Genomic DNA, 25,155 nt, shown 5'->3' with positions numbered 1-25,155 from the left:
AGTGGGAGGGAGGCTCAAGAGGGAGGGGATATGGAGACATATGTATACGTATAGCTGACTCACTTTGTTATACAGCAGAAACTAACACCACATTGTAAAGCAATTATACTCCAATAAAGACGTACAAAAACAAAAACACATAGTTCTCTTCAGCCTCTCATGATCCCCAACCATGTGGATGTTACTGCTTTCAGACAGAGAAGGAATCTTCTGATTACTATTGTAAAAAGAAAGTCACCTGACACAAATTTGGTGGGACACAGAAATGATGGGGAAAAGGAGAGGAGAGGTATGCAAGCTGGCAATGATGCCTGATCTCCCCCTTGAGGGTACAAATTCCAATTCTGGTGGGAGACACAGACAGCAGGCACGGAGTCCACTTAAAAGATGTCACTAGGCTTCCCTAGTGGCGCAGTGGTTGAGAGTCCGCCTGTCGATGCAGGGACACGGGTTCGTGCCCCGGTCCGGGAAGATCCCACATGCCGCGGAGTGGCTGGGCCCATGAGCCATGGCCGCTGAGCCTGCGCTCCGCAACGGGAGAGGCCACAACAGTGAGAGGCCCATGTACCGCCAAAAAAAAAAAAAAAAAAAAAAAGATGTCACTATTCTTCATGGGGGCAATATAAAGATTTTTTTCCTCCTCAAACTTTTTAGGGATCCTGGAGAATGTCTTGCTCACTGCACTTTCCTCATATGACCCACAAGGAAACCAGGGTCGAGAGAGATCAGGTGACACATCACCTCACTGGCTGAATCTGGGGAAAAGCCCAGGTCTCCAGAATTCAAATCCAGTCCTCTACAGGACCGGGTGATCTAACCGCCCCTCTGCCCCAGTCACACTTTGCCCATCCCAAACCTAAGAGGTGCTGTCTGGCTGGGCCGGCACCCTCCGCGGTTCACAGACCTGGCCCTGCTGAGGCTGTGCAATGATGATCTGCCCGGGCTGGATGGTGGTTGTGGAGCTGGTGGTCTGCTGGCCTTGCTGCTGTCCCTGGACCTGGACGGCAGTGGGCTGCTGAGCCAGCGTGAAGTAGTACTGGACGGGCTCGGCAGGAGTCACAGATTGACGCACCTCCTCCTGTGGGGCAGAAGGAGGGGCAGGTAAGAGGAAAAGAACCGGCTCAGCAGCTGCCACAGTGAATTTCCACTCTTCCCCCAAACGGGCTCTGTGCAGTTGCCTGCTGAACGCTGAGCTCTCCACATCTGAAGCCAAGAGAAAGTGGAATTCGAAGAGACCAGTTGTGCTAAATCACACTAAAAATAACAGATTCCATAGGCTTCACAAAACATACAGCCAATTTTCTGAAGTACAGAGTAATCACCCACTGCGTGATGAGCTGCAAATGGGCAAATAATTACTGTAACTAAAAACCACGCACTAGCAGCGCTTGATAGTAAATGCCGTCAAGGCCTATGACCTGAGAAGAGTGCTAACGGCAAGCACCCCAAATACCATGCTCTCAGGCTGGCTCCCAATCTCCCAAATAGGCAGCACTCTCTGTATTTCGTTCCCACCACCTCAGGAGGGAACGAGCAGGGGAAAGGGAAACAGGGCTTTCTCTGGATTGGAATTTCAGAATCAAATGTCAGGATCAAGAACACTGGTAGGCAAGAGCCCAGCTTTTCAGAGCATGTCGAGAGCTCTGTGGTCACTGAGGCCATGTCTATCCAGCATCACATCTGGTTTGGTGGTACTTAGCCACAGAAGCGCAACCCAGGGGGCCTGAGGGACAGCCCTCCAGTGGGGTGGCCTCTGGCCGATCTGCTGGGTGAAGAGCCCGTTCCTTCTTCAGCTGACGTTTTCCATGGCAGAAGGAGTAAACAACCCTCTCCCAGCCACCTCGAGCTCACAGCTGAGAGTGTAGGATGTTTACACACACTACGGCATGGTTACAGCCTGAGGGTCCAGGGTTGGCCGGCCCCTGACCACTGACACAGATCGGCGTCTGCTCCGGAGGGCCCTGCGACACATGGTGCCCTGCCTGGGACAACAAAAACAACAGAAACATACAACCACTTGGGCTTGTTGAGCAAAATATCAGCTAAATTTACTCACTTCCATGTTCTGGACTAAGTTTGCCAGGTTCAAGGAAAGAGGAAAAGAAGACACTTCTTCAAGGTATAGAGACCCTGTGGACCAAAGCTCTCCAGCGTGACATTTACAAAGTTGGTACTGACCCCATCCCCAATCTGTGCTTCCAAAGTCCGTTTCTCATTACAGTTTTTTTGTACTTGCTTGGAAAATTCTACTACTTTCCCTGCTAGAATGAAAGCCCTGTGAAGGCAAAGCCTCGCTCTCTCTTGCTCCCTCCCCACTGTCACTACCACCTGTCTCCTTGCAGGCACTCAATAAGCAGTTGCTGAATGATGAATGGATTCACAGAGCCAGGCAGACAACCGGAGGTAGGAAAGTACTTTTTTTAACCCAAGTTGGGAGTATGACAAATTCTCTTGAACCCAACAGCTGTTAGCAATAGAAAAGAATCCCTAATTTCTTGCTACCTCTAGGATTCTGTGGCCGTAGTGCAGGAGACACGCCTGTCTGCTAAAGAACGGGGTTGGGTATTCTTTTGCTTGCCCGGTGACTGGGGGCCCAGGATACTAAAACTAGGACTCCTGATATCTAGCCCCTGAGGAACTTGGATCTCTGCATGACAAGGTTCCCTAATGGCCATTCACCCAGTCTAGGCAGACACTTGTAACATTCTGGGTTTCTAAGCTAGTCCTCAAACATGAACCAACTTTCTAAGTTAATGCATTCTGTGCTTCAGGCCCAAACAGTTTGAACCCTGGACATGATCATGCTGAGGCAGAAGAAAAAGGAGGTCGCCTTTTATTTTCATCTAGGTCTCAGTTTCCAGAACAACTTAACTGTGACAACATCACCTCCACTTCAACTCCAACTTCTCACCATTATAAATAAAGGTCAGCCAGTCAACTTGATCTTGGCTGTGACAGGGATAATACTGACACCCTCCTTAGCGAAGAAACAAAGGCCAACTGCTCTTTTCAAGGCTCCTGAAATAGGTTCAATGAATTTATTTTCCACTCAGAACTCCCTTCCCATTCTACAAGAAACATCAACCACTAAAATCCAAACTAACTTGGAAAAGCTCTTGGGTGATGAGAGGGTACAGAGGACTCAGACCCCTAGAACTAACTTGTAGGAAGTCTTAGGGAGTAGGGAGCCACTGGCATTTACCAGCCCTGACCTGTCATTGTTCTGTCTCCAGTTATCCTTGACTGTAGCTAATCTGCAAGTGAATATGGTCTTTTTGCCAGACAAATAGCAAACCCTTTAAGTACCACTTTCAGAAGCTAAAATATCCCTTGCCAAAAGCTGTGAGAACATGTAAAGAGCTTCTCCTATGATGCCTACTGTATGCTCTTAAACTGTTTATGAACTAGGCAGTGTCTAGGACACTTCTGTGAGTATCAAATAGAGGCACCAAGGTTTGTGTTGTGAGGACAGGCATGACAGCTCTCAAATCACTGGAATGGAAGGAGGCATATCTAAGCTTCTTCTGCATTATGAATACTCATTCCGCCAATGGAGGTCAAGCTAGTAAGGGAGTGATTATGATTGGTTTAAAGAAATGGGTGAAGAGGAAATGACATTTCAATGAGCAGGAACTTTCAACTCACAGTTTTAGTGGGGCAGAAGTCAGGCCTCAACTATCTTCTGCTTGAGTAGTCTTGCTTCCCCAAAGAACAAGAAGACATCCCCACGCATCTCAGAGAAGTCAAGGGCCTTAGATGCACAACTCAGTATTTCTGGCTCGTTTCTTTCCCGAGCAGTGGGAAATCACCCCCTGTGCTAGAACAATCTCTGAATGACTGGATCAATCCAGAATGGGGCACCTGCCCAGCTTTAGCAGTGGCCTCCCCAACCAGAGTGCCTGCTCTTAGAATCTCTTCAGAAGTAGAGTCTGATAGACAACGCCAGAGAACGAGCAGCCTCACATCCTAGAGCCATCACCACAGTGCTGTGCAGCCAGCCCCAGACTGGAAAAAAGCACATTTGCTTCAGTAGCAAGAATGAACTGCTCCCTCCTTCAGAAAGGGTGAGTTCTGGAGAGTAGGCGCTTTTAAAGGACTTAAGGAAGGTGCCAGCCAATTTGGAGCTTGGGAAAACATCATGTCTACAGAGGATTAAAAGTGCTATCTTAGAATTTCAGGCCAGCTTTCAGCAATCTCAACCTTTCAAAGGCCAGGCAGTAGCTCTCCCGAATAGGATGCCGATCAGTGGCCTGAACACCTGCAAAGAACTGAACCTGTTTAGTTCAGAAACTGAGCTGTTTCAGCTAGACACACTTTAAAGGAGATGGATCATAGCATTCTGAGTCAGGCTAGGATGTAACAAGGAGCTCTCTGACACCCTAAGAGAGTGAAGCACTGAGGACGCTGGAGGAAGGGAGAGGACATGACCATTCTCTCTAGCCAGCTGGCTCGGCAGGCAGCCCCAGGGAACAAGCAGGAGTTGGTGCAAGGAGCCCGAGCAAGGCCTGATTTTGTCACAGAGCTCACCACCTTGGTCTAAAGGGGGCTTCTGAAACAAATTCCAACAAGGAGAATGGGTGAATGCTATCAACTGTTCTGAAGGGAGCGAAGTGGTCTGAGTTCTTGTGGTGACTTCTCAGAGAGGAGGGAAGCACTAAGAGAGGAACTGAGCCGTGGGCACAAACCTGCAATGTTTCAAAGGCGATGCACAGCGGGACGACCGTGGCAGCCTGCCGCTGTAAACATCCGACTGAAAGCTCCCTGGAACGCCTTACAGCTTCCAGTCAAGGATGTTTACAGTAGCAAAGACTGCCCAGAAAGAACGAAGACGCAGTGAGGCACCCCGCTCTAGGAAGGAGGTGCAGAGGGCTTGCTAACCCAAAGACCCTCAGGCAGGGTCGGGATTACAAAGGGTGTTTAAGATTCCCACTTCTCCTACACTCTCTTACTCGTTATTAACACGAGACGGCACAGGAGAATGGTCGTCACTGAATGACTCCTATTTCTAAGGACAATACACTATGAAATAATTCATTAAAAACACTTAAAATTTTATTAACAAAACAGAGAAAGCAGATCAAGGCTCAGCTTTGCTCCTGCCAGACTCTGCCACTATCCCCCAAGCATCTCTACTACATCTAGTGAGTCATGCAATCTGCATGCCTAAAATGATGAGCTACACAGGAGAGGGGTCTATCACAATTGCAATTAAGAGCTTTATGCACCCAAAGTGCTGAAAAACAATGGTGTGACCTCTGGAGAGGAGCAGACAGAAGAGCAGGAAAGGCAGACACTCACATTCTTTCTCATGACTGCTTAGAAAGGTTGCTTAAATGGTGGTTCTCAAATATGGTTACACATTAAAAGCATCCGGAGAGCTTTAAAAAGCACTAATGCCTGGGCCTCCCCCTCACAGATTCTGATTCAGCTGGTGTAGGGGCGGGGCCTAGGGACTGGTATTTTTTAAACCCTAACAGGTGATTCTAAAGTGCAGCCAGTGCACTGTGCAGAGAACCACAATCTAGACTAAGAGAAAACCCAGTCCACTCACTCCAGACACCACTATGCACACACAGAAGCTGTTTCTTGGAAATCTAAAATCTGTAACTTGCTCTCCCATCCCAGATTAAGAACTCTGACAGACTTCCTAGGATACCTCGAAATGAGCTTCACTTTACTGTTGTAACTAAAGTCTTTCATTTTCATTTTGTCTGTTTTCACTGAAATTCCACCTCAGAGGCACTGAGTTAAAAGCATCCCTAAATGAGTAACAGGAGGAGATGTTAAGGATGGATCTGGTCTACAGAAAGAAAAGCAAAAGAAGAGCAAATGACTTGTGCTGAGAGAGGAAAAGGAGCGTATCTGACACCAGGAGGCAAGGCACTCTCTAGTCAGCAGCAGCAGCAGCAGGAGCAATGCCTTCCCAGCTCACCTGACGCTTTGGTGGTTTCAGCTCATCTCTTGGAACAATATCGATGAGAAAGTCAAACTGATCAAATTTTGTAATTGCCATGGCGATATCATTCCTCTGTAACAAAGAAAAGCAGAGTGAAAAATTAGCCTGGGGAGAAACTAGTTCACCTGGCTTTCTACTCTCCAAGTTACAAGTAAGGTAAGATGATGACTTCTAAGCCAAATTAAATACCCATGGCCAAGCCTACAGGCCAAAAGTAGTACAACCAAACTCTTATAAACTTCAAATGATCAGACTTGATGGACAAACACTGACAAAAAAGAGATAAATGTAGCTCATGCTCCACAAACTGTATATTTGAGCCTCCAACTATTACCACTTCTGCTGGATCCTAAATTATCATCCTCCAGATACATCTGTACAAATCTAGCAATCTTAACTGACACATTTCTGGTCATTCTGTGGTTAGCAAGGTTAGACTATCATTCAACCTTATAACTTTTTAAGCCCCTAAATAATATTCTGGCTCTTTGGTTCACAAGTAGTTATAATCTATTTTGAATCCCTTTGCTGAAATCCTAATTCAGTAACTTTTTGCAATATTTTCTAGTCATCGGATCTATATATGTTAGTTCCTACAAGGCTACAATTTTTATTTTGAAATTGAAAATCACAATGTCAAATCCACAGTTTAAATCTTGTTCCACATGACATGAACACTGGAAGCCTGAAGTCACTAGAATAGAGGCAGGGTGGGTAGAGACCAAGTCAGCTGACTAAAGCTACTGAAACCAAGGTCTGCTCTGATGGCGTTCTTTCTAAGAGTGACATTCCCTTTCTTTAAATAATAAAATTAAAAGATTTTTAATTAAAACCCAACACACTATGTATACTTAAGATCTGTGTACTTCACTGTATGACAATTTTAAAGCAAAGGAAAAAACCGAAAAAAATAGTGAACCATGGTGAGTGAGACATATGCTGAAGTGTTCAGGGGAATGTAAACTTTTAAATGCATATAAAAATAGATGACTTGGGGACTTCCCTGATGGCGCAGTAGTTAAGAATCCGCCTGTCAATGCAGGGTACATGGGTTCAAGCCCTGGTCCGGGAAGATACCACATGCCACAGAGCAACTAAGCCTGTGTGCCACAACTACTGAGCCTGTGCTCTAGAGCCCACGTGCCACAATTACTGAAGCCCGCACACATAGAGCCCGTGCTCTGCAACAAGCCACCGCAGTGAGAAGCCCACGCATTGCAACGAAGAGTAGCCCCCACTTGCCCACACGCAGCAATGAAGACACAGTGCAGCCAAAAATAAATTAAAAATAAAAACAAATAAATAAACTGACTTTGGAGCAGCAATGGTGGCTGTGCATCTTCAAAAAAAAAATAGATGACTTGATGGATAGAGAGAAAGACAGACATGGGAACAAAACAAGTAAAATGTTAACGGTAGGATCTAGGCGGTCAGTATACAGGTGTTCACTGTAAACTCTGCTTATGTTTAAATTATTTTGTGTGTTAGCATGTTGACTTTTCCAACATAATAAAATGTTGGAGGGAAAAGTCAACATGCTAACAGAAATCCTTAGCAAGCCCTATATATCACATCTTAAAAGAAGGTGACTCATCAGACAAAATAGGAGGGGATGGAAATTTTCCTTCCCTTGTCTTTGTGATGGCCCCAAGCCATTGAAATGCAAAACTCCAGTCCACCCTTCTTGCCAGCCACCAGCTTGATAATAAACCCTCCCGACCGAAGCAGGGCGCATCTTAAGGCTGCCAGGTCTCATTTAAGATTAGTACGATATAGTATCATGTTCTTGATGATGTCACCTACTCAAGCTACCCAAACGGCTCATCAATGGATAGAATGAGGGGGAGAAAAAAAAATCACCTCCAAACATACACCAAAGTGTTCTACAGAATTTTGGAAACAGATATACTTAAATGGGTCTTTTTAACATTTTTATTTTGCCTTTTTTAATGCTAGTATTTTACTGATTATCATATTTAGTAAAAAAAAAAAAATACAGAAATCTTAAGTACACAGCTTGATGAATTTGAATAAATATATGCACCCAGGTAGCTATCACCCAGATAAGAACAGACAAAGTTTCCTTCTATCCCTTTCCAGTCAACTTCCTTCCCCTACCAATCTGAGGCAACAACAACTCTGATTTCTATCATCACAGATGGTGATAGTATATGGTGTACGTGCTATGTAATTTTTTCCTCTGGTTTCTTTTGCTTAATATTATTGAGATTCATCCATGTTGTTGTATGAATAAACAGTTTGCTCCTTTTATTGTTGAGTAGTAATCCATTTTATGAATATATCAATTTGTCAATATATTTACATCTTGATGGACATTTGAGTTGTTTCCAGTTTTTGGCTATTATAAACAAGGTTGTTATGAACATTCCAATACAACAATGTCCACACTTGGGTGTACACGTAGGAGTGGTATGGCTGGGTCTTAGAATAAGGAACATGTTTAACTTTATTAGAAAGTGCCAAATAGTTTTCCAAGGTGATCGCACCTTACATTCTGACCAGCAATAAATGTTTCAGTCACTTCACTTCCTTGTCAACACTTGGTATTGTCAGTCTTTTTTATTTTAGCCATTGTAGTGGGTGTAAACCAGTATCTCATTGTGGTTTTAATCTGTATTTCCCCGATGACAAATGATGTTGTATACCTTTTCATATGCTTATTGGTCATCTGGGTATCTTCTTTTTTGAAGGGCCTGTTCAAGTGCTTTGCCCATTTTATTTTTTAATCTGAATTGATCTTGAAGGTAGCTTTAATTGGATCTCTCTAAATTCATAGACTTCCTTCAAGACAGCATAAAATAAGTTTTCAGTGTCTGGCTGCACTAGAATATAGACTTCCCAAGGGTAGGAATTTTTGTCTGTTTTGTGTATTAGTCCCCAGGGCCTAGAACAGTGCTTGGCACATTGTGGGTATTCATTTAATATCTGTAGATAAATGAATAAAAGCATGCATTTTCAACTTTGGAGATAAAGGGAAACAGAAAGCATAATTTACTTCCTTGGCTTTGTTGTTAAAATACTGTCACTATTGTACCTGTCACACCCTTCCTCTTGTGTCTGGGAAACCTTTCCTCTAACAACTAGGGCCTGGATGTTGAGCGGAGGGCCTCTAGAGCCAATGACCAAGGGGTCCTCATACAACATGAATGCTGATTTGCTGGATTAAAATAAAAAAGGAAACATGAAAGAAGAAGAAAAGGATTCCCAGGAAAGTAGGGAAGAAACAAAAAGGCTAATGAGGTTAGTGAGACCATTCTTCCTGGGACTGTTCTTTTCTGGAGTCTCTCAAGGCTTCCAACCAGAAGTTGTTTAGATCTGGAAACAGATAAATACCACTTTAGCCTCTGTTTATAGTGAGAGCTCACCAAGTACAAAGTTCAGTCACTGAGCTGTGAAAAACAGGAGAGTTGGAAATTAAGATTCTTGGTGGGGAAATACAGACTATCTTGGCTATATGGTCTGCCTGCCTCCCAGCAGTAGAGGAAGATGCCAGTTAAACATATCAGCTTGACAGAGTGCTAAGGAAAAACAAAAACTTTGGTCCAAAGCCATGCAACAGAAGAAGGCAAAGGCAGCTCTTGCCTAATTTTCTACAATATTACCTGAAGAGTCCGGCGCTTGTTATCCTCTGTGTGGATCCAGGCTCGAAGAGTCAACTCAGTGATAAAAATCTGGGCTGCCTTGGCAAACAGCACAGGGGCTTCTGCACTGATCATCTGTAACAGACGTAGGCCCTCCCTGTCAATCACCAGCAAGTCATTCAAACCAGTCAGTTCGTCCCTTACCTCATGTCCTACTCTTGGGCTATGGGGCAAGGGCTAGAAAACAAGATGGTGGTAGCCTTACAAGATTCCAAGGTAAAATAAATCCACGAGTAGGCACAAAGCAGGTAGCAGACAGAAGAAGGGAAGAGGGAAAAAGGATATTTATCTAGCACCTACCATGCACTTTCTTTCTCTCATAATAGCCTTTCAGAGAAACTAGGGTTTAGGAGAGATGAAGTGATTTGCCTATGTCCATAGAGCCAGTAAGTGGTAGGACTTAGGTTCTAATCCAAAGGGAGACAATGTGGAGAAAGATAATGAGTATGAGAGCCAACGGATTTAGGGAAAATCTCTGGCTTCCCATCCTTTTGGGCTTTATTTTTCACATAGTGAAAAGAAAAAGGATAACAACCTTCCAGGGTTGCTGTGGGAATCAAATGAGATAATATATATAAAAGCACCCAGCACAAGGCCTGGCACACAGTAAGTGCTCAAGTAATGCAAGCTGCCTTGCCAAGTCTGAATTCAAAGTTCAAACTCTTGGTCAAACAAAGCTCTGAACCCTTGGTGAGGTGCTCTATGCAGGATATAGCCACGGGAAGAGCTCTGGAGTTAAGGAAGTAGGAGGTGAGAATTGGGATCTTGGTTCTCCTACTCTGGGTGAGACACTTTTAACCTCTTTGTGTCTATTTCCATATCTATAGAATGGTGAAACTAACAATTCTTATCCTATCAAATCTCTCAGGGTTACCATGAGGAAGAAGTGAGCTAATAAAAGGGAAAACTGTGGTAAACTGTTAGCTTTCCACACAAATACAAGAGACTATCAATTTTGAGTGGAAAGAGAGACAGTTGCTCTTTTCCTGTGAGAACTGTAACAGGATATGGACTCCTAGGAATACAGAAAAGGCCACCCCCAAGTAAATCCTCTCACAAGTATAAATCATGTGAAACAACTTACAGATTGAAAAGTTAGAACAAGTGCAATATCATTATCAAACATTTCTTAGAGCTCAGATCAACAAACTAGAGATTGCAATAAGATGCTAGGAAGACGTCACTGTCCTGTTGATGTGATGATACATGTTCACGTTACATAGTGGAAAGAATCGGGCGATTCAAAAAGCAAATACTCAGCATCTTTTCAACATCTGGAAAACAGGATATCCCCAATTTTCAGAGAAGACCATACAACAATTAAAACTGTTCAATTTTAGCTCACATAACAATTTTAGAGAGAATCCAAATAAAAAAGCAACAGACAATATTATTTTCATTTTTGTTTAATTAGACTTTGAGCTCTAGAGAAATGAGCAATAATTTTCCCATCGTTTTACTTTCAATATGAATAATGAAAATGAATGTGAATTCACCTTCACATCTTCATCCAGTTTCATAATCTTCTTAATACGAGCCAGTGGGAGTTCCTGTACTCGGAAATCTTTCTGAAATGAGTAACAACAGGTACATAAATAGTAGGAATAATCAACAGGGTATGACAGGCAGCATGAAACACTCTGATTGGTTTAGTCCCTCCTTTCAGAAAATATGGCAGGAGAGGAAGTACAAATGAAATGAACAAAATACAAGCTCTAGAGGCAAAATACTTCTTAACCAAGGCAGAGCTTCAAACAAAGGGTTTCAGGATGAACTTATGATGGCTTCTAATAGTGCCCTCATGAAAAGTGGCCCCAAACAATACCAGATTCTTTGCCAGCACGATATAGAGATGTATTATACGTGTCTTCCCCTCACCCAAGAAAGTTTACCAGCTTGCATGCAGGTTAAAATGAGACTTTTGTCTTAGGGATTTTCCTCCAGTTCTTCCTTCTAATCAAGGAATGCAAGGGCAAGTGCCAGCAGCACCTGGCCATAGTGACTGTTCTCACCAGCCAGTGTGGCACTGCCTATTTCCTTTTTTTGTTTTTTTTTTTTTGCGGTACGTGGGCCTCTCACTGTTGTGTCCTCTCCCGTTGCGGAGCACAGGCTCCGGACGCGCAGGCTCAGCGGCCACGGCTCACGGGCCCGGCCGCTCCGCGGCATGTGGGATCTTCCTGGACTGGGGCACGAACCCATGTCCCCTGCATCGGCAGGTGGACTCTCAGCCACTGCGCCACCAGGGAAGCCCGGCACTGCCTATTTCTGACCTTTGCACTAATGTGACATCAGAAATTGGGGAGGAGCTCCTTTCCCATCACAGCAGCAAAGGCCTTGTCTCCAAAACCTGCTTGGGGATGGGGGTGGGAGTAGAAGAGTATGGAAAAAGGGTGAGGGTGAATATATCAGCTGTCATTTAGGAATAGCCCTGTCAATTTTTTCTTAACAAACATGACTAAGCTGGGGAGAAACCATTTAACTTTACTGTGGATAGGATTTAGGAAAGGGATTTTCGATTAGCACTACTCAATTACTTGCAGTTTAAGCGCTTTTTCATTTTATTTTGATACTACTGGTATTTAAACACATGGCCAATGATGGATGCAATTCTAGAAATAAAAATCAATTTTGGGTTTCAGAGCTGCAATGAAGAGAAAGGTGCAAAGGCAGAGATTAGCTAAAATCAGCAAAATCCCTACTGGGACTAGGTGTCAAATGATTGATTCTATAAGTGGTCTGAAATGTGACTCAATATGCTCACCTGGGAATTTACATCATCACATTACGGAGGAAGGAGCTCTTATTTGAGATTTGGTATAATTAACATGCATTAGTGAACTTTCTTTTCCAAGACCAACAGAAAACCTCAACTATACATCAAAGAAGGCAGTGGGGCATTTTGGAAAAACATCACCAGCCTTTCCAGACTCTATTTTATGAATACAGAAGAGCAACTATTAGGATAAAATGTACACCGAGACATCTTACTTACTTACTTACTTACTTTATTTATTTGGCCATGCCGGGCGGCATGCAGGATCTTACTTCCCCGACCAGGGACTGAACCCATGCCCCCTGCAGTGGAAGCATGGAGTCCTAATCACTGCACCGCCAGGGAAGTCCCAAGACATCTAATTACTCCACCCAAACCCAACAAGCTGCTTGGCTACCACTCACCTCTACAAATTTCCAACACTAATTTTTCATCCTTTCCTTTTCCAAATTAGGTATCAGCATTTTCCATAAGCCTCTAAAAACCTAACCCTGGAGTGGTAGAGGCTTAGAAGTCCAGTTTATTAAAGTTTCACCAAAAGGAGACAGCAGGACACATACTATTCTTATTTTTTCTCCTCCTCTTTCATTTATTACTTCATGCAACTCAACTAACAGCAAATGTATGATACCTACTACTATGCGGAAGATGCAAATATATTCTTACCTTTGAACAGCCAAATAGTTTAATTGTTAGAGACTAACACATGAGAACATTATAATCCCCTATCCTATACTAGAATGGGGGTGTAAAACCCACACTGAAAGGAAAGAAATGACCAGCTGGCAATGGGAGGTGTGGGGCGCTGGAGTGAGCGGGAGGAACTGGCAAATGTTCCACAGAGGGGCTGAATCTCAATTATATCTAGGGATACTGCAAATCTGCTTGCTGGAAAAGTATGTTAATCAGACAGAAGAAACAGCATGCACAGAAGCACAGAGACAAAACCCTGGCCTATTTAAGTTTTCAATGTATGACCTTAGTACAGAGGGGAACAGTAGGAAAGGGAATGCTGGATTGGGGCCAGATTCTAAAGGGATTTTTAAAAAAACATTTAACTACAGAAATCAATCACTGGTCTTCTTTCTTGTGTGGCATATCACACAAAATGATGATGTTAAACAGAAATGCCAAAGAGAATACTAGGGATGATAATTCCTTTGGAAGGCCTCCCAGGATGATACACAAAGAACAAGATTATGACCACAAGATTTAGGTCTCTTGCAAGCGTGCTCTCATTTGGCTTGGTTATTTAATATAATTCCCACAAGACTGTTCTAAGATTACTTAACTAAAGCCCAAAGCTAATAAAAAGACCTCTTTCCCTAACTTGAAAGAATAAAATATTACTTTTAGAATTTCTATGAGACTATAATTAAAAGAAAAAACAAGAAAAGGTCAAGGATATCATCCCCACCTTGATGATGTGTAAAATGAGGCAGAAATTTACAAAAAGCTCTGCTCTAAGCCCCACCAACCTTTTCTTTTGTGAGAAACTTTCTCATGATCCCCAAACCTTGAGATCTTAAAGGATCTTCAGATGTGTGTGTGTGGCTCATTATCGCTGACAACAGCCCAGTTTTCTATAATCTCAGCCTAGCTTTCCAGTCACATGTAAGGGTTTACAACAAGCTTATTGGAGAGGGGAGCCCCTTCACTATCAGTAAATTGGCTTTCAAGTCAATGCTCCCCTTGTCATTGGAAACCATGCAACTGACATGAGTAACATTAAACTTCTTCTCCCGATGCTAATCCAAGTGGAAGAACAACTAACACATTTTACTCTTGGAAGTGACATCAGCATCGTAGAAGAGCAGATTCTCTCAGAACATTCTCATGCTCTTGACCACAACCAAAGAACTACACTTAAAAATGCTGCCAAGGGGGCTTCTCTGGTGGCGCAGTGGTTGAGAGTCCGCCTGCCGATGCAGGGGACACGGGTTCGTGCCCCGGTCCGGGAAGATCCCACATGCTGCAGAGCGGCTAGGCCTGTGAGCCATGGCTGCTGAGCCTGCGCGTCCAGAGCCTGTGCTCCGCAACGGGAGAGGCCAGAACAGTGAGAGGCCCACGTACCACAAAAAAAAAAAACAAAAACAAAAACAAAAAACGCTGCCAACTGAAATTGCCGAATTTCAAGAAGTCTGAATTCACTCAATGAGAGCTGAAAGCCAAAGAAAAGTCAATGGGTCTCAGGCTGCACTAAAGAACATCCACAGTCTCAAACATGATGAGAAACCTTTTGCAGGCCTACCTAGTCAGGCACTCACTCCGGCAAAGTCAAGATTCTATCCTCTCGAAAGCAGTGATTCTCAACCTTGGCAACATGTTAGAATCACCTGGGGGAGCTTTTGAAAAACAAGATGTCTGCGCTTTACCCCAGACTAAGTGAATCAGGAACTCTAGGGAGTGGAGTCCTGGCATCACATTTTTTGAAAACTACCCTGGTGACTGTAATCCACAGTGAGGGTTAAGGACCACTGCTTTTAAAGCCTTGTTGCTCCAAGTGAGGTCCCTAGACCAGCAATGGCATCATCTGGGAACTCAAAAGAAATGCAGAATCTCAGGCTCCAATCCAAACCTCCTAAATCAAAATCTGTATTTCAACATGACCCTTATGTTGTTCACATATAGACAATAAATTCTGAGAAGCACTGCTCTACAGGAAGAGCTCAAACAGCACAGGACCTATTTTTTAACAGTCCACCAACCTTTACCTCCAAGTTCTTATTTAAATGGTTATCTGATTTGATTGTAATGGTGGAAATGTCATCTTCCAATCTGGAGGCATTGAAGAATGAAAAGATATAATTGGCGATCAAAAGAAAGTGACCTAAGCATTAAATTACAGCTAACTGAAGGCTAAATGGGATGTACGGAAGGAGCTTAAAGGAGGATTAGATTTTTCTTTAAGATTCAGCATTACTGCCTCCCCATCTGCCCCCCAAAAGAGAAAAGTGAGCTTCTTCTTCCCCCCTTTTGAAGAGGTTTGGAAGGGTAAAATTCAATGCCAAGAAGTCTATTAATTATTGTTCCCAGAGTTCTGCTAAGCAGGAATACAGTATTCTACACAATCATCCTGGTGTATGATCATTTTGGTATGATTTTTAACCAACTTCAATTCCAGCTGAACACCATCTGGGTTTATGGACAATGCAGAGCTTTCAAGAATGAGGAGAGCCTGATGGCCAAGCTGAGATGAAAGACAAATTGCTTTTGCAGAACACAGACCAAAACGACTGGGGCCAATGTCTCCAATACATCATGAATTATATCATCTAGCAAACTTCAATTACTTGTTTTTGGAACATCTTTGTCCCAGTCATAGAGAGACCACAACACCTTATGAGTATTCTCATAAGTTTTATTTATGTTTGGATGGTTTGAACATATGGATTTTTTTAAAAATCTGGTAGATACTTTGAGATGTCAACCTAAGAGGCTCTGACATATCTGAGGAAGTCTGGTTGTAAGTGCTGTTGAGTTCAGGAAAGGCACAGACTAAACACTAAAACGTCAGCCACGTTACACAGGCAGAAGTGCAGTCAGAGAAGCAGATGCCTTCTTCGTGTGCCATAGGCAGAGGGAAAATAAAAGTTTTACAAAGGGACTTTATTGGATTGCATTCTCACTCCAACTTGGCACTATGTTGCTTCACACTAACTCTGAAGCGGAGGAATCTGATTCATTCAAATATTTAACGTGCACCTATTTTATGCCAAACATCATTCTAAGCATCTGATGTAAGAGATACGATGGTAGCAGTCTAGGAGTCTTTTCTCAGGGGTACACAGGAGGAAATTTTTAGTTAGCCATCAATAGGAGAATGATTGAAGAAGACTTTCCTCCTTGATCTTCTTTCTCCTTACTCATAAAACTTGAACTACAAGTGAATTCCTCAAAGTAACCCACTTTTTAAAAAAATAAATTTATTTATTTATTTATTTTTGGCTGCATTGGGTCTTCATTGCTGTATGCGGGCTTTCTCTAGTTGCGGCGAGTGGTGGAGGAGCTACTCTTCATTGTGGTGCATGGGCTTTTCATTGCGGTTGGCTTCACTTGTTGCAGAGCATGGGCTCTAAGTGCACGGGCTTCAGTAGCTGTGGCTTGCAGGCTCTAGAGCGCAGGCTCTAGTTGTGGCGCACAGGCTTATCTGCTCCACGGCATGTGGGATCTTCCCGGACCAGGGATCGAACCCATGTCCCCTGCATTGGCAGGTAGATTCTTAACCACTGCGCCACCAGGGAAGTCCCAAATCCATTTTTAACCTCTGAAGGACTAGCTGTCTAGCGACAAAAAGTTGGTCAACACCACGATCTGCTCTGATGTCAATCAAACTTGAAAATTAAACCAAGTAGGATAAAAATCAAAGCCCACATTCCTGTTCACTGCAGCATTATTCACTATAGGCAAGAAATGAAAGCAACCCAAATGCCCACTGACAGATGAATGGATAAACAAAGTGTGGTATGTACACATACACAGGAAGTATTATTCAGCCTGAATAAGGAAAGAAATCCTGTCACATGCTACAACATGGAGGAACCTTGAAAACATTATGCTAAGTGAAATAAGCCAGGCACAAAAAGACAAATACTGTATGGGTCCACTTATGTGAGGTACTTAGAGTGCTCATAGAAACAGAAAGTAGAATGGTGATTACCAAGGGCTGGGGAGAGGGAAAAGCGGGTGGTGGTTGTTTTATGGCTATAAAGTTTCAGTTCTGCAAGATGAAAAAGTCCTGGATATCTGTTTCACAACAATGTAAATACACTACTGAACTGTACATTTTTAAATGGTTAAGATGGTAAATTTCACTGTGTCGTTTTACCACAATTAAAAAAAAATCAAAGTCCAACAAAATACAGAAAAGCTAGGTGCTGAATTTGAACTTCCACAGTTTATGTGACCGCTCGCCTGATCCTGGATTTTTTCTGCGTTCAAGCTGGAGGACAGACTTGCTGCACTGGCCTAGTCCCACCATACCCCAGGAGGGCACTAGTTTTACACCAGGCTGATTCCAGCACTAAAACCTGATAAGCTTAACCATGAGATTATCCCCTCAAAACATGCACAAAATACCCCACTTTTGACTTTATAATTTCATTTTTTTCCTTCCTTCTGTTTTATATCTAAGATAGTACAGATAACTACCACCTTTAGACTGCAGAAGAGAAAGAATGATTTCTCAGTGGAAATCCACCTGTGAACACAGGCCACTCCGAGAAAGCTCAAGCCAAGTTCAACTGCTGAAAATCCCCCATACAAACAAACGTGACCCACAAGTACATTCAGAATATAAATTAGTTTCTCTACCCCTGAAGTCAAGTGGGCATTTATCACAGTAAGTTATTTTGTTTATTTTATTCATTCATTACCTGTTTATAGTCTGTCTCTCCCACCAGAATACATGTTCTGTGAGTGCAATGATTCCGTCTGTCTGGTTCACAATTGGATCCACAGTAACTAGCATAGCCATAGTAGGTGCATAAGTATTTGTCGAGTGAACAAATAAACTGACTACGTTATGTTAGAGGTTACGGACCAAAGCTCTAAGAAATTGCAACATGAGTTCTACATCAAGAAGGAATCCAGTGTTTGCTCTGCCAGGATGCTAATATTGATACCTTCAGGGCAGGAATGACACATCTAACACAGAGAGCTCCTTCAGCATTTGCTGAAATGACACCAAATGGAGCATTCTTCATTAAGGATATGACACCATACTCTGACTTTTATTGCTTCAGATTCATCACTGTGCCTGACTCAGTAACTGTTTAATAAATACTTATCAAATAAATGACTCTGGTTGTAATTACTACATTGTAAGCCCCTCAAGAGCCAGGGTTTTATTTGATTCTTCTATGTCAGAGGTTCTCAACAGGGGATGATTTTGGCCCCCCAGGGAACATTTGCCAATGTCTAGCAAAATTTTTGGTTGTCACAACTGGAAGGGGAGTGCTACTGGCTGGCATCTACTGATTAAAGGCCAGAGATGCTGCTAAACACCGTACAATGCACAGAAGAGTCCCTCAAAACAAAGAATTATCTGGCCCAAAATGTCAGTAAGGCTGTTAAGTAACCCCAATCTAAGTGTATCTTTTGACACCTGGAAAGAGTGCCTGCTTACAATAGATTTGTTGTTGAATAAACTGCCCAATAGTTTTCACCAGGTCCTAGAAATTTGGCAGGGCCACTAATCAGGCTTAAGAAATGACCTACAGCTACTGGAGGAAAGTAAGCTCTGCTTTTCTGCATTCTCTAAAAGATCTGCCTCACATTAAAGTATCTCCAAGTCAAAGCATCCACTATACAACCACATGCCTAAAGAGAGGCACTAAGATATAAAAAAACCCTTGTAGTTACCTCACCTAAGGTAAATTATATTTTCATTTTCCTATCCAAAGGTCAGAAATGAACTATATTTTTAGAAATGTGCTTGAGATTAAAAACACTTTAGTCTAAGTTTTGGTTATTCATCTCAAAGCTTTTACACTCTTTAAAAGTTTCTCATTCTTCCTTACCACTGTTAAATTCCGGATTTCTTCCATGACACGAGGCCAGAAGGACTGTAGGCTTTGCTGGGCATCACTGCTGCTAGCACCACCAAATCCTCCTTCTGTGGACATTTTGACAACTAAAAACAAACACATACATGAGACACATTAGAAATAATAAAGTCAGACTTTCTGTCCAGGTTATTTACAGCTTTCCTTGTGGATGTTTTCACTAATTCATTCAATTTCTCAGCCTGAGAAAGTATACAAAATTGTGCTGAAGGGGTTTTTCACACCGGCTTAAGTCTTAGCCAAAAATAAGGAGGAAAGTTTTCCCTTCTATCCAGCTCATACCGCAGAGACTAACAAGGAGCTCCAAGCAGAAAATCTAAAATTGCTAGAAATCCAAACTCAAATCCTAATGTGAATCAAGGACTTTTAATGTCTTATTTTGCGGAGGGGAAAGAAAAAAAGGCACTTGGTTGTCCTAGTCTGGTCCATAATTTTCAATGCCATTCTCTCCAATGTTTTTCAAGTTCTATGTGGCTTCTCACACTCCATGCCACAGCCTACAGCACATACATTAAGGGTCCCCAGTGATTAATACTGTACAGAAATGTAAACCCAAAGTCTTAAAAAATAAGAGCCAAGTTTATTCTTTTGTTTTAGACACTGTGGTCCCACTTCTTTGGGGCTACTGATGATTATTATTCTTTCTAATCTCAAGCTAATCTGCCTCAAAGGACACAAAAACACTAAAGTCTAGGCCAGTAATTGAGTGGACGGCACAAAGTCTCCGAACTGAAATCACTTCCCAGTTCTTTCCTTACCTGAACCATGCTGTCAGGCACAAAGCCAAACAAAGCACACCACCAACTGGAAGCTTTAAAGATGGTTGAAAAACATTGAAGAATTATATTTAGGACAGAGAAAAGAGAGTCAGAACTTGCAATCAATTGCTTTGTGATGGGGGAGGGAAGATGAATAAGCATCTCCACATCAGCTATAAATATAAATAACATTGTAATGTCTTAAAAGATTTACAGGGGGGAAGTAAAAAACTCCAGATGGCTTAAATGCTTATCTGACAAATACTTACACCCAAGAAACAGTTTAATTGAACACAAAGAGCAAGAAACTTAGTGATGTCCTAAGAATTTCTATTCTGGGAAACTATCTGAAAAGGTTTGACAGGCCAGTGACAGGATGCTGGTGGACAGCTATGTAAGTCATTAAGAACTAATTCTGAAGGGCTGAAAGAAATGCACCAAAGCCAGGGGTCACATGACCAAATTGCTACTTTCCAGGCTTCATGTGGATGCATGCTGGGCACATCATTCTCCATCAGCAGAATGGAATGAAGGCTGATAAATCTAGGTTTAGACTGTGAGGATGTTTGATTCACTCTTAAATGTTTGCCTGGGACTGTCCTAGAGGTCTCTAATTTTTTTTTTTTCCCTTTTTCTTCTAAAGGAAATGATGAGAGGAAAGAAATGAAAGGAAAACAAGAGTACAATCTTCAAAGCAGATTTCACTCTGGTGTAATGACATTAGTGGCTGATGATGTAATGGGAAAAGGTTTGGAGCCAATTTCTGGTGCTGGAGGCCTACAAGCAGCTCTATACATCAACAGGAACTCTAAGTGTTAGGAAGCAATATGATCTTGGAGTTTCTGGAGGGAATTAAAGCGAAGAATGTTGAATCACGGTTGGAAATGACTAGATAAAATCTTGAGTCCTAAATAACCAAGTAAGATCCTCTCAACTCAGCTCCCATGACATTTTCACTTATCACCATATGCACATGGCCTATACACTATTCTCTTAGATGTACTGAGAACAAAGAAACCAAGGTAATCTACAGAAATTTATTTACTTTTATTAATAGATTCTTACGAGGTACTCATGACAATGATGAGAGTGAGACTCTAACCTTTTTAAATGGGGCAAATAAAATCTTTCTAGAAATGAAAATAATTATCAAAAAAACTTTAAAAAGAATCTAACCTTTCATTGTGGGGACCCCTGTACATGCCTGATCTTAGCAGAATCTGCCACGAAAACTGCTATGGTCAAAGGAGGAAGATGCACAATTGCCAGTGTATCTCTGTATAACTTGCTAATGATGAGTAGGTTTAGTTTGAGTGCAAAGGCCCGTGAGATTTAGAAAGTTGGTAACCAGTTTTGATTGTCCTCTGATCTCTTCCCACAAACATTACCAAGGTACACAATTCAAGAAGCATTTTTAAAACCATCTGTGCACAGTCTGCTTTTAAATCTTGAATTGCCCCAACTAAGGATGTGCTGGTGCAATCAGTTCCCAAACATCTGTGCAGTCAATAGATTATGAATGAATCTTTGGCTGGCTCAGAGCCACACTGTCAGAGTGGGGGTTGGCTACAGAACAGAAGTTAACAAATTATCTGGAACTGATAAATGTATTAAAGGTTAAGTGTTTAACTTGAGAGACCTGTCTGAATTAGAAAATCATAAATGGATAATGGCAAAAAAAATTCAAGTCAGTAATAATGTCCTTTACATTTTACTGCATCACAGAAGTTTAAAACTAGGGGGAAAAAGGCATTAAGAACCACCCAGGCCACCTCCTCTAAAAGATGCTTACAGCCCTACTTCAAGCTCTGCCCAGCTCCCTCACTCCCACCCTAAGGAGTCATTTAGCTTAAACATGAGCTCCTCCCGCTATACTTCTAAGAAACCGGCTCACTGGTAAGGCATTCTTTTCCATCCATCCATCCAGCTCTCACTGTTCTTTACACTAAGTTGAATTTACGAACAAAGGATCATTTCAGCTTTCGATTTAGAGTTACAACTTTTATGCTTTTTCCATTGAGAAACCTCTTTTCATAAATTCCTGACTCCAAAAAAACAAAGGTACTATACTTTCATCAGGGACAGAAGATCCTCTCATGAGGAAGAAGAGAAAATGGCTTGGAGCATGTTTTCTAGCATCTCTGCACAGAGATGATTTGTAGCTAATTATCTTAATATCTCTTGGGGGACTTCCCTGGTGGTCCAGTGATAAAGAATCCGCCTTACAATGCAGAGGATGCAGGTTCAATCCCTGGTCAGGGAACTAAGATCCCACATGCTGCAGGGCAACTAAGCCCGTGCGCCACAAATACTGAGCTCGCGCTCCTCAACTAGAGCCTGCGTGCAGCAAACTACAGAGCTCACGCGCCACAACTGCAGAGCCCACACACCCTGGAGCCTGCGTGCCACAACTAGAGAAGACAAAATCCGCACGCCACAATTAGAGAGAAGCCCGGGCACCAAGACGAAAGATACCGCATGCTTCAACGAAGATCCTGCGTGCTGCAACTAAGACCCGACACAGCCAAAAATAAAATAAAAATAAATAAATAATAAATAAATCTTAAAAATCTCTTGGAAGAACATAAATTGTTGCTATAAATTCCTAGAAAGTGAGTATTTTTATTCAAAAGGCTTTCCCCAAAGCAGATCCAGTCTTCACATGGGGCTTTAAAAATTCGATCAAATCTCACGCAACAGATCTTATGAAAACAAGTTGGTGTTCTCAATATTTTCTGACTGTGGCAAAACTTAACATTAAAATAATAAAACCTAATCATAAACAAATTTTGCTCACCAAACAAGTTAAAAAATATAAAGTAACCTTAGTTAATTTTATCACTTATTTTAATAATTAATACATAAATTGCAACTGAATTGATTTTGCTACAGAAGTAGCCTACTTACAACATCTACAACCTATGGCAAATATGCCAGGTTCATCTTCTAGAGTGATAAGAAAGGTATGTATTTAAAAGGAAGAAAGAGATTTATATTCCAGGATCCTTTTTATTCCATGTTAAATTGCTATCGCTATCATGAGATAAAGCTATTTATATATAGTAAGACCAAGCCACATTAGCTTAGATGACTCTTATGAAAAATGCATAATAGAATTTCCCAGATTTAGTTCATAATTAATATTAGATTTATTACTCATGTTCATTAATTAGATTATAAACACTTGAATAAGACTGCCTGTTTAACTATTTAATAAAGACTTAAGGACCAGATGAAATATTGAATGTTTGTTGCTATAAGAAATCTCAACTCCCATTATCTCTTAATTTATCTGGTTTTAAAAACAGTTTGCTTTCCAAAACTAAAATGGGAAGAATCAAAGTCCACCAAGAAAAGGCCACTTCTGCAATGCTCAAATCGACGGCCACCTCTCCACAAGTGTTCTCTAAATAACCCCAAGTGATCACTCCTTCCTGTAAACCTGCAGAGCCCTTAATCTGTACTTCCTGCCCTCACCACGTTACCTTGTATGATCATTATTTATGTATTTCTTACCATATTTCCCCTTCTGATTTATAAGCTTGTGGGTAGAACCTGAGTATGATTTATCTCTGGATTCCCTCACAGCACCTAGCTCAAAGCCTGATAAATAATTACTTCTGAATGAAGGAGCAAGAGAGTTGTTGCATATGGCCTTTCTGAGAAAAGAGGCCTCTTGGAAAGCCTGGCCCTGAAATAAGATTTATTGGAACTGCAAACTATCCTAGGAGTTTCAAAATAAACGAGGTTCTCTCTGGGCCTTGAAAGTATAAGTAGGACTACAATCAGAAATCCACATGACTTGCCGAAGTGAATTTAAGATAAAAGGGCATGGGACTTCCCTGGTGGTCCAGTGGTTAAGTCTCTGTGCTCCCCATGCAGGGGGCCTGGATTTGATCCCTGGTCAGGGAACTAGATTCCGCATGCCGCAACTAAAGATCTGGCGTGCCGCAACTAAGACCCAGCTCAGTCAAATAAATAAATAAATATATATATATTTTTTAAAAAGATAAAAGGGCATGATAGGAAGGGTACACACACACACACCACACACACACGCACACACACACACGTCCTGGAAGTTGCAAGGCAGACTGCAAGGCTAGAAGCATGGGTGCATACCATTCCCAAGCGTAAACCTTTTGAAAGTCAGAATCTTCTCAGAAAGGTGACCAGGACAGATTAGCAAAGTTTGAAAAATTAATGACAATAGGTAAGTAGGAGAAGAAGGGGCAGGGGGGAGACCTGTGTTTGGCCACTGCCAGGAGGATAAGGAGAAAATCATGGAGGAAATGGGACGATTCAATCAAATTGGGATGATTCAATCATATCACTCAGGGGTAGACAATCTGTCATTCTAATATCTGGTTACTCTTTATCATTCTTGAAGAAAGAGACCTAAGGAGTTTTCAAAATATCCCAGAAGCAGAGTGCTCCTCCTTTAAGACTCCCTTGGAAGTCTTTTAAGCTCTTTCTTTCGACCAGTTACCATTCTCACCAAATCCTCCCTTAGTAATATGCTAGACATGGAAGAGGATGTATCAAAATAACCAACCTCATAAAATACAAAGAAACATAAGGTTTTACTACAATATTCCCTAGTTTCTAAAACTCTGCACCTTTAGGTTTTGGCTCTCTATTTCTTGGCATGTACCTCACTCTCTCTACAAAAATCCTTTACATTATAATATGCCTAAACCCACAACACAGCTCTGTGAAACAACTAAAACCAAATAGATATTGTTGGGAGATAATACCTAAATCCCTATCATCACAACAACTATTCAAGGAAAAAGGACCACAGAAATTTCCCCTAAAATGAAGCCCAATCCTTGCCCATTGCTGCTTCCTATTAAAACACTAGAGCTGCCCCATCCCAGGCAGTCAAATTTTACCTAAAAATAATGCTCTCATTGTCAAATGCAAGCAAATATCTCTTGGCCCAGTTGTGACTGAAAAACAAATCTAAACACTGGTACCATCTTTCACCTTAATGCACCACCACCCCAATCCAACTTGCAGCCTTTAGGCCTTTCAAGCTGAGAATGTCCCCAATCATTCCTATGTGTCTCCAACTTAACATATATCAAGCATCTCCCTATGTTCAAAGTAAATTAACTTCTTCACTTGCCTTTTTGACTTGCATTTTGATCATGTTTTCCTGTCATTAGATGACATGCTTTTTATTTTGCCCAATTAGCAGCACTATCACCTGCATTTTATGTTCCAGTACTGCTCAGGTATTTATTAACATTAGTTCCAGGCTTCTTTATTTGAATTGGCTAAAACTGTTGGGATGTTATATTTCAAATGGGGAATGAAAGATAAAGAAAGAATATTAATATGAATGAATAAGAAGAAAGGGGGTAAGATTTAAGCTAACTTGTGCTTGTTATTTTAGATATTCTTCCAAACTACAAAGAAAAGTGAAAACTAAATT

The 25,155-nt window shown here is 41.8% G+C and overlaps 1 protein-coding gene across 6 annotated transcripts in view; it reads right to left on the bottom strand.

The window, feature by feature from the left end:
• Nucleotides 1-25,155, bottom strand: part of NFYC (nuclear transcription factor Y subunit gamma) — a 63,310-nt gene that overhangs the window by 10,816 nt on the left and 27,339 nt on the right. For all 6 annotated transcript variants that reach the window (XM_067725686.1, XM_067725683.1, XM_067725689.1 and 3 more), the window contains exons 2-6: nt 18,913-19,025; nt 11,115-11,186; nt 9,580-9,693; nt 5,933-6,028; nt 905-1,078 (exon numbers count right to left, since the gene is read on the bottom strand). In XM_067725686.1, the coding sequence (XP_067581787.1) occupies nt 905-1,078; nt 5,933-6,028; nt 9,580-9,693; nt 11,115-11,186; nt 18,913-19,017 (561 nt within the window). In that variant the 5' untranslated portion in view covers nt 19,018-19,025. The remainder of the gene's footprint in view (nt 1-904; nt 1,079-5,932; nt 6,029-9,579; nt 9,694-11,114; nt 11,187-18,912; nt 19,026-25,155) is intronic.

The sequence above is a fragment of the Pseudorca crassidens genome, chromosome 2, assembly GCF_039906515.1.
Source record: "Pseudorca crassidens isolate mPseCra1 chromosome 2, mPseCra1.hap1, whole genome shotgun sequence".
Taxonomy (NCBI): domain Eukaryota; kingdom Metazoa; phylum Chordata; class Mammalia; order Artiodactyla; family Delphinidae; genus Pseudorca; species Pseudorca crassidens.
The sequence above is the reverse complement of the archived record's forward strand: the minus strand, read 5'-3'. Positions and strand labels throughout refer to the sequence as shown.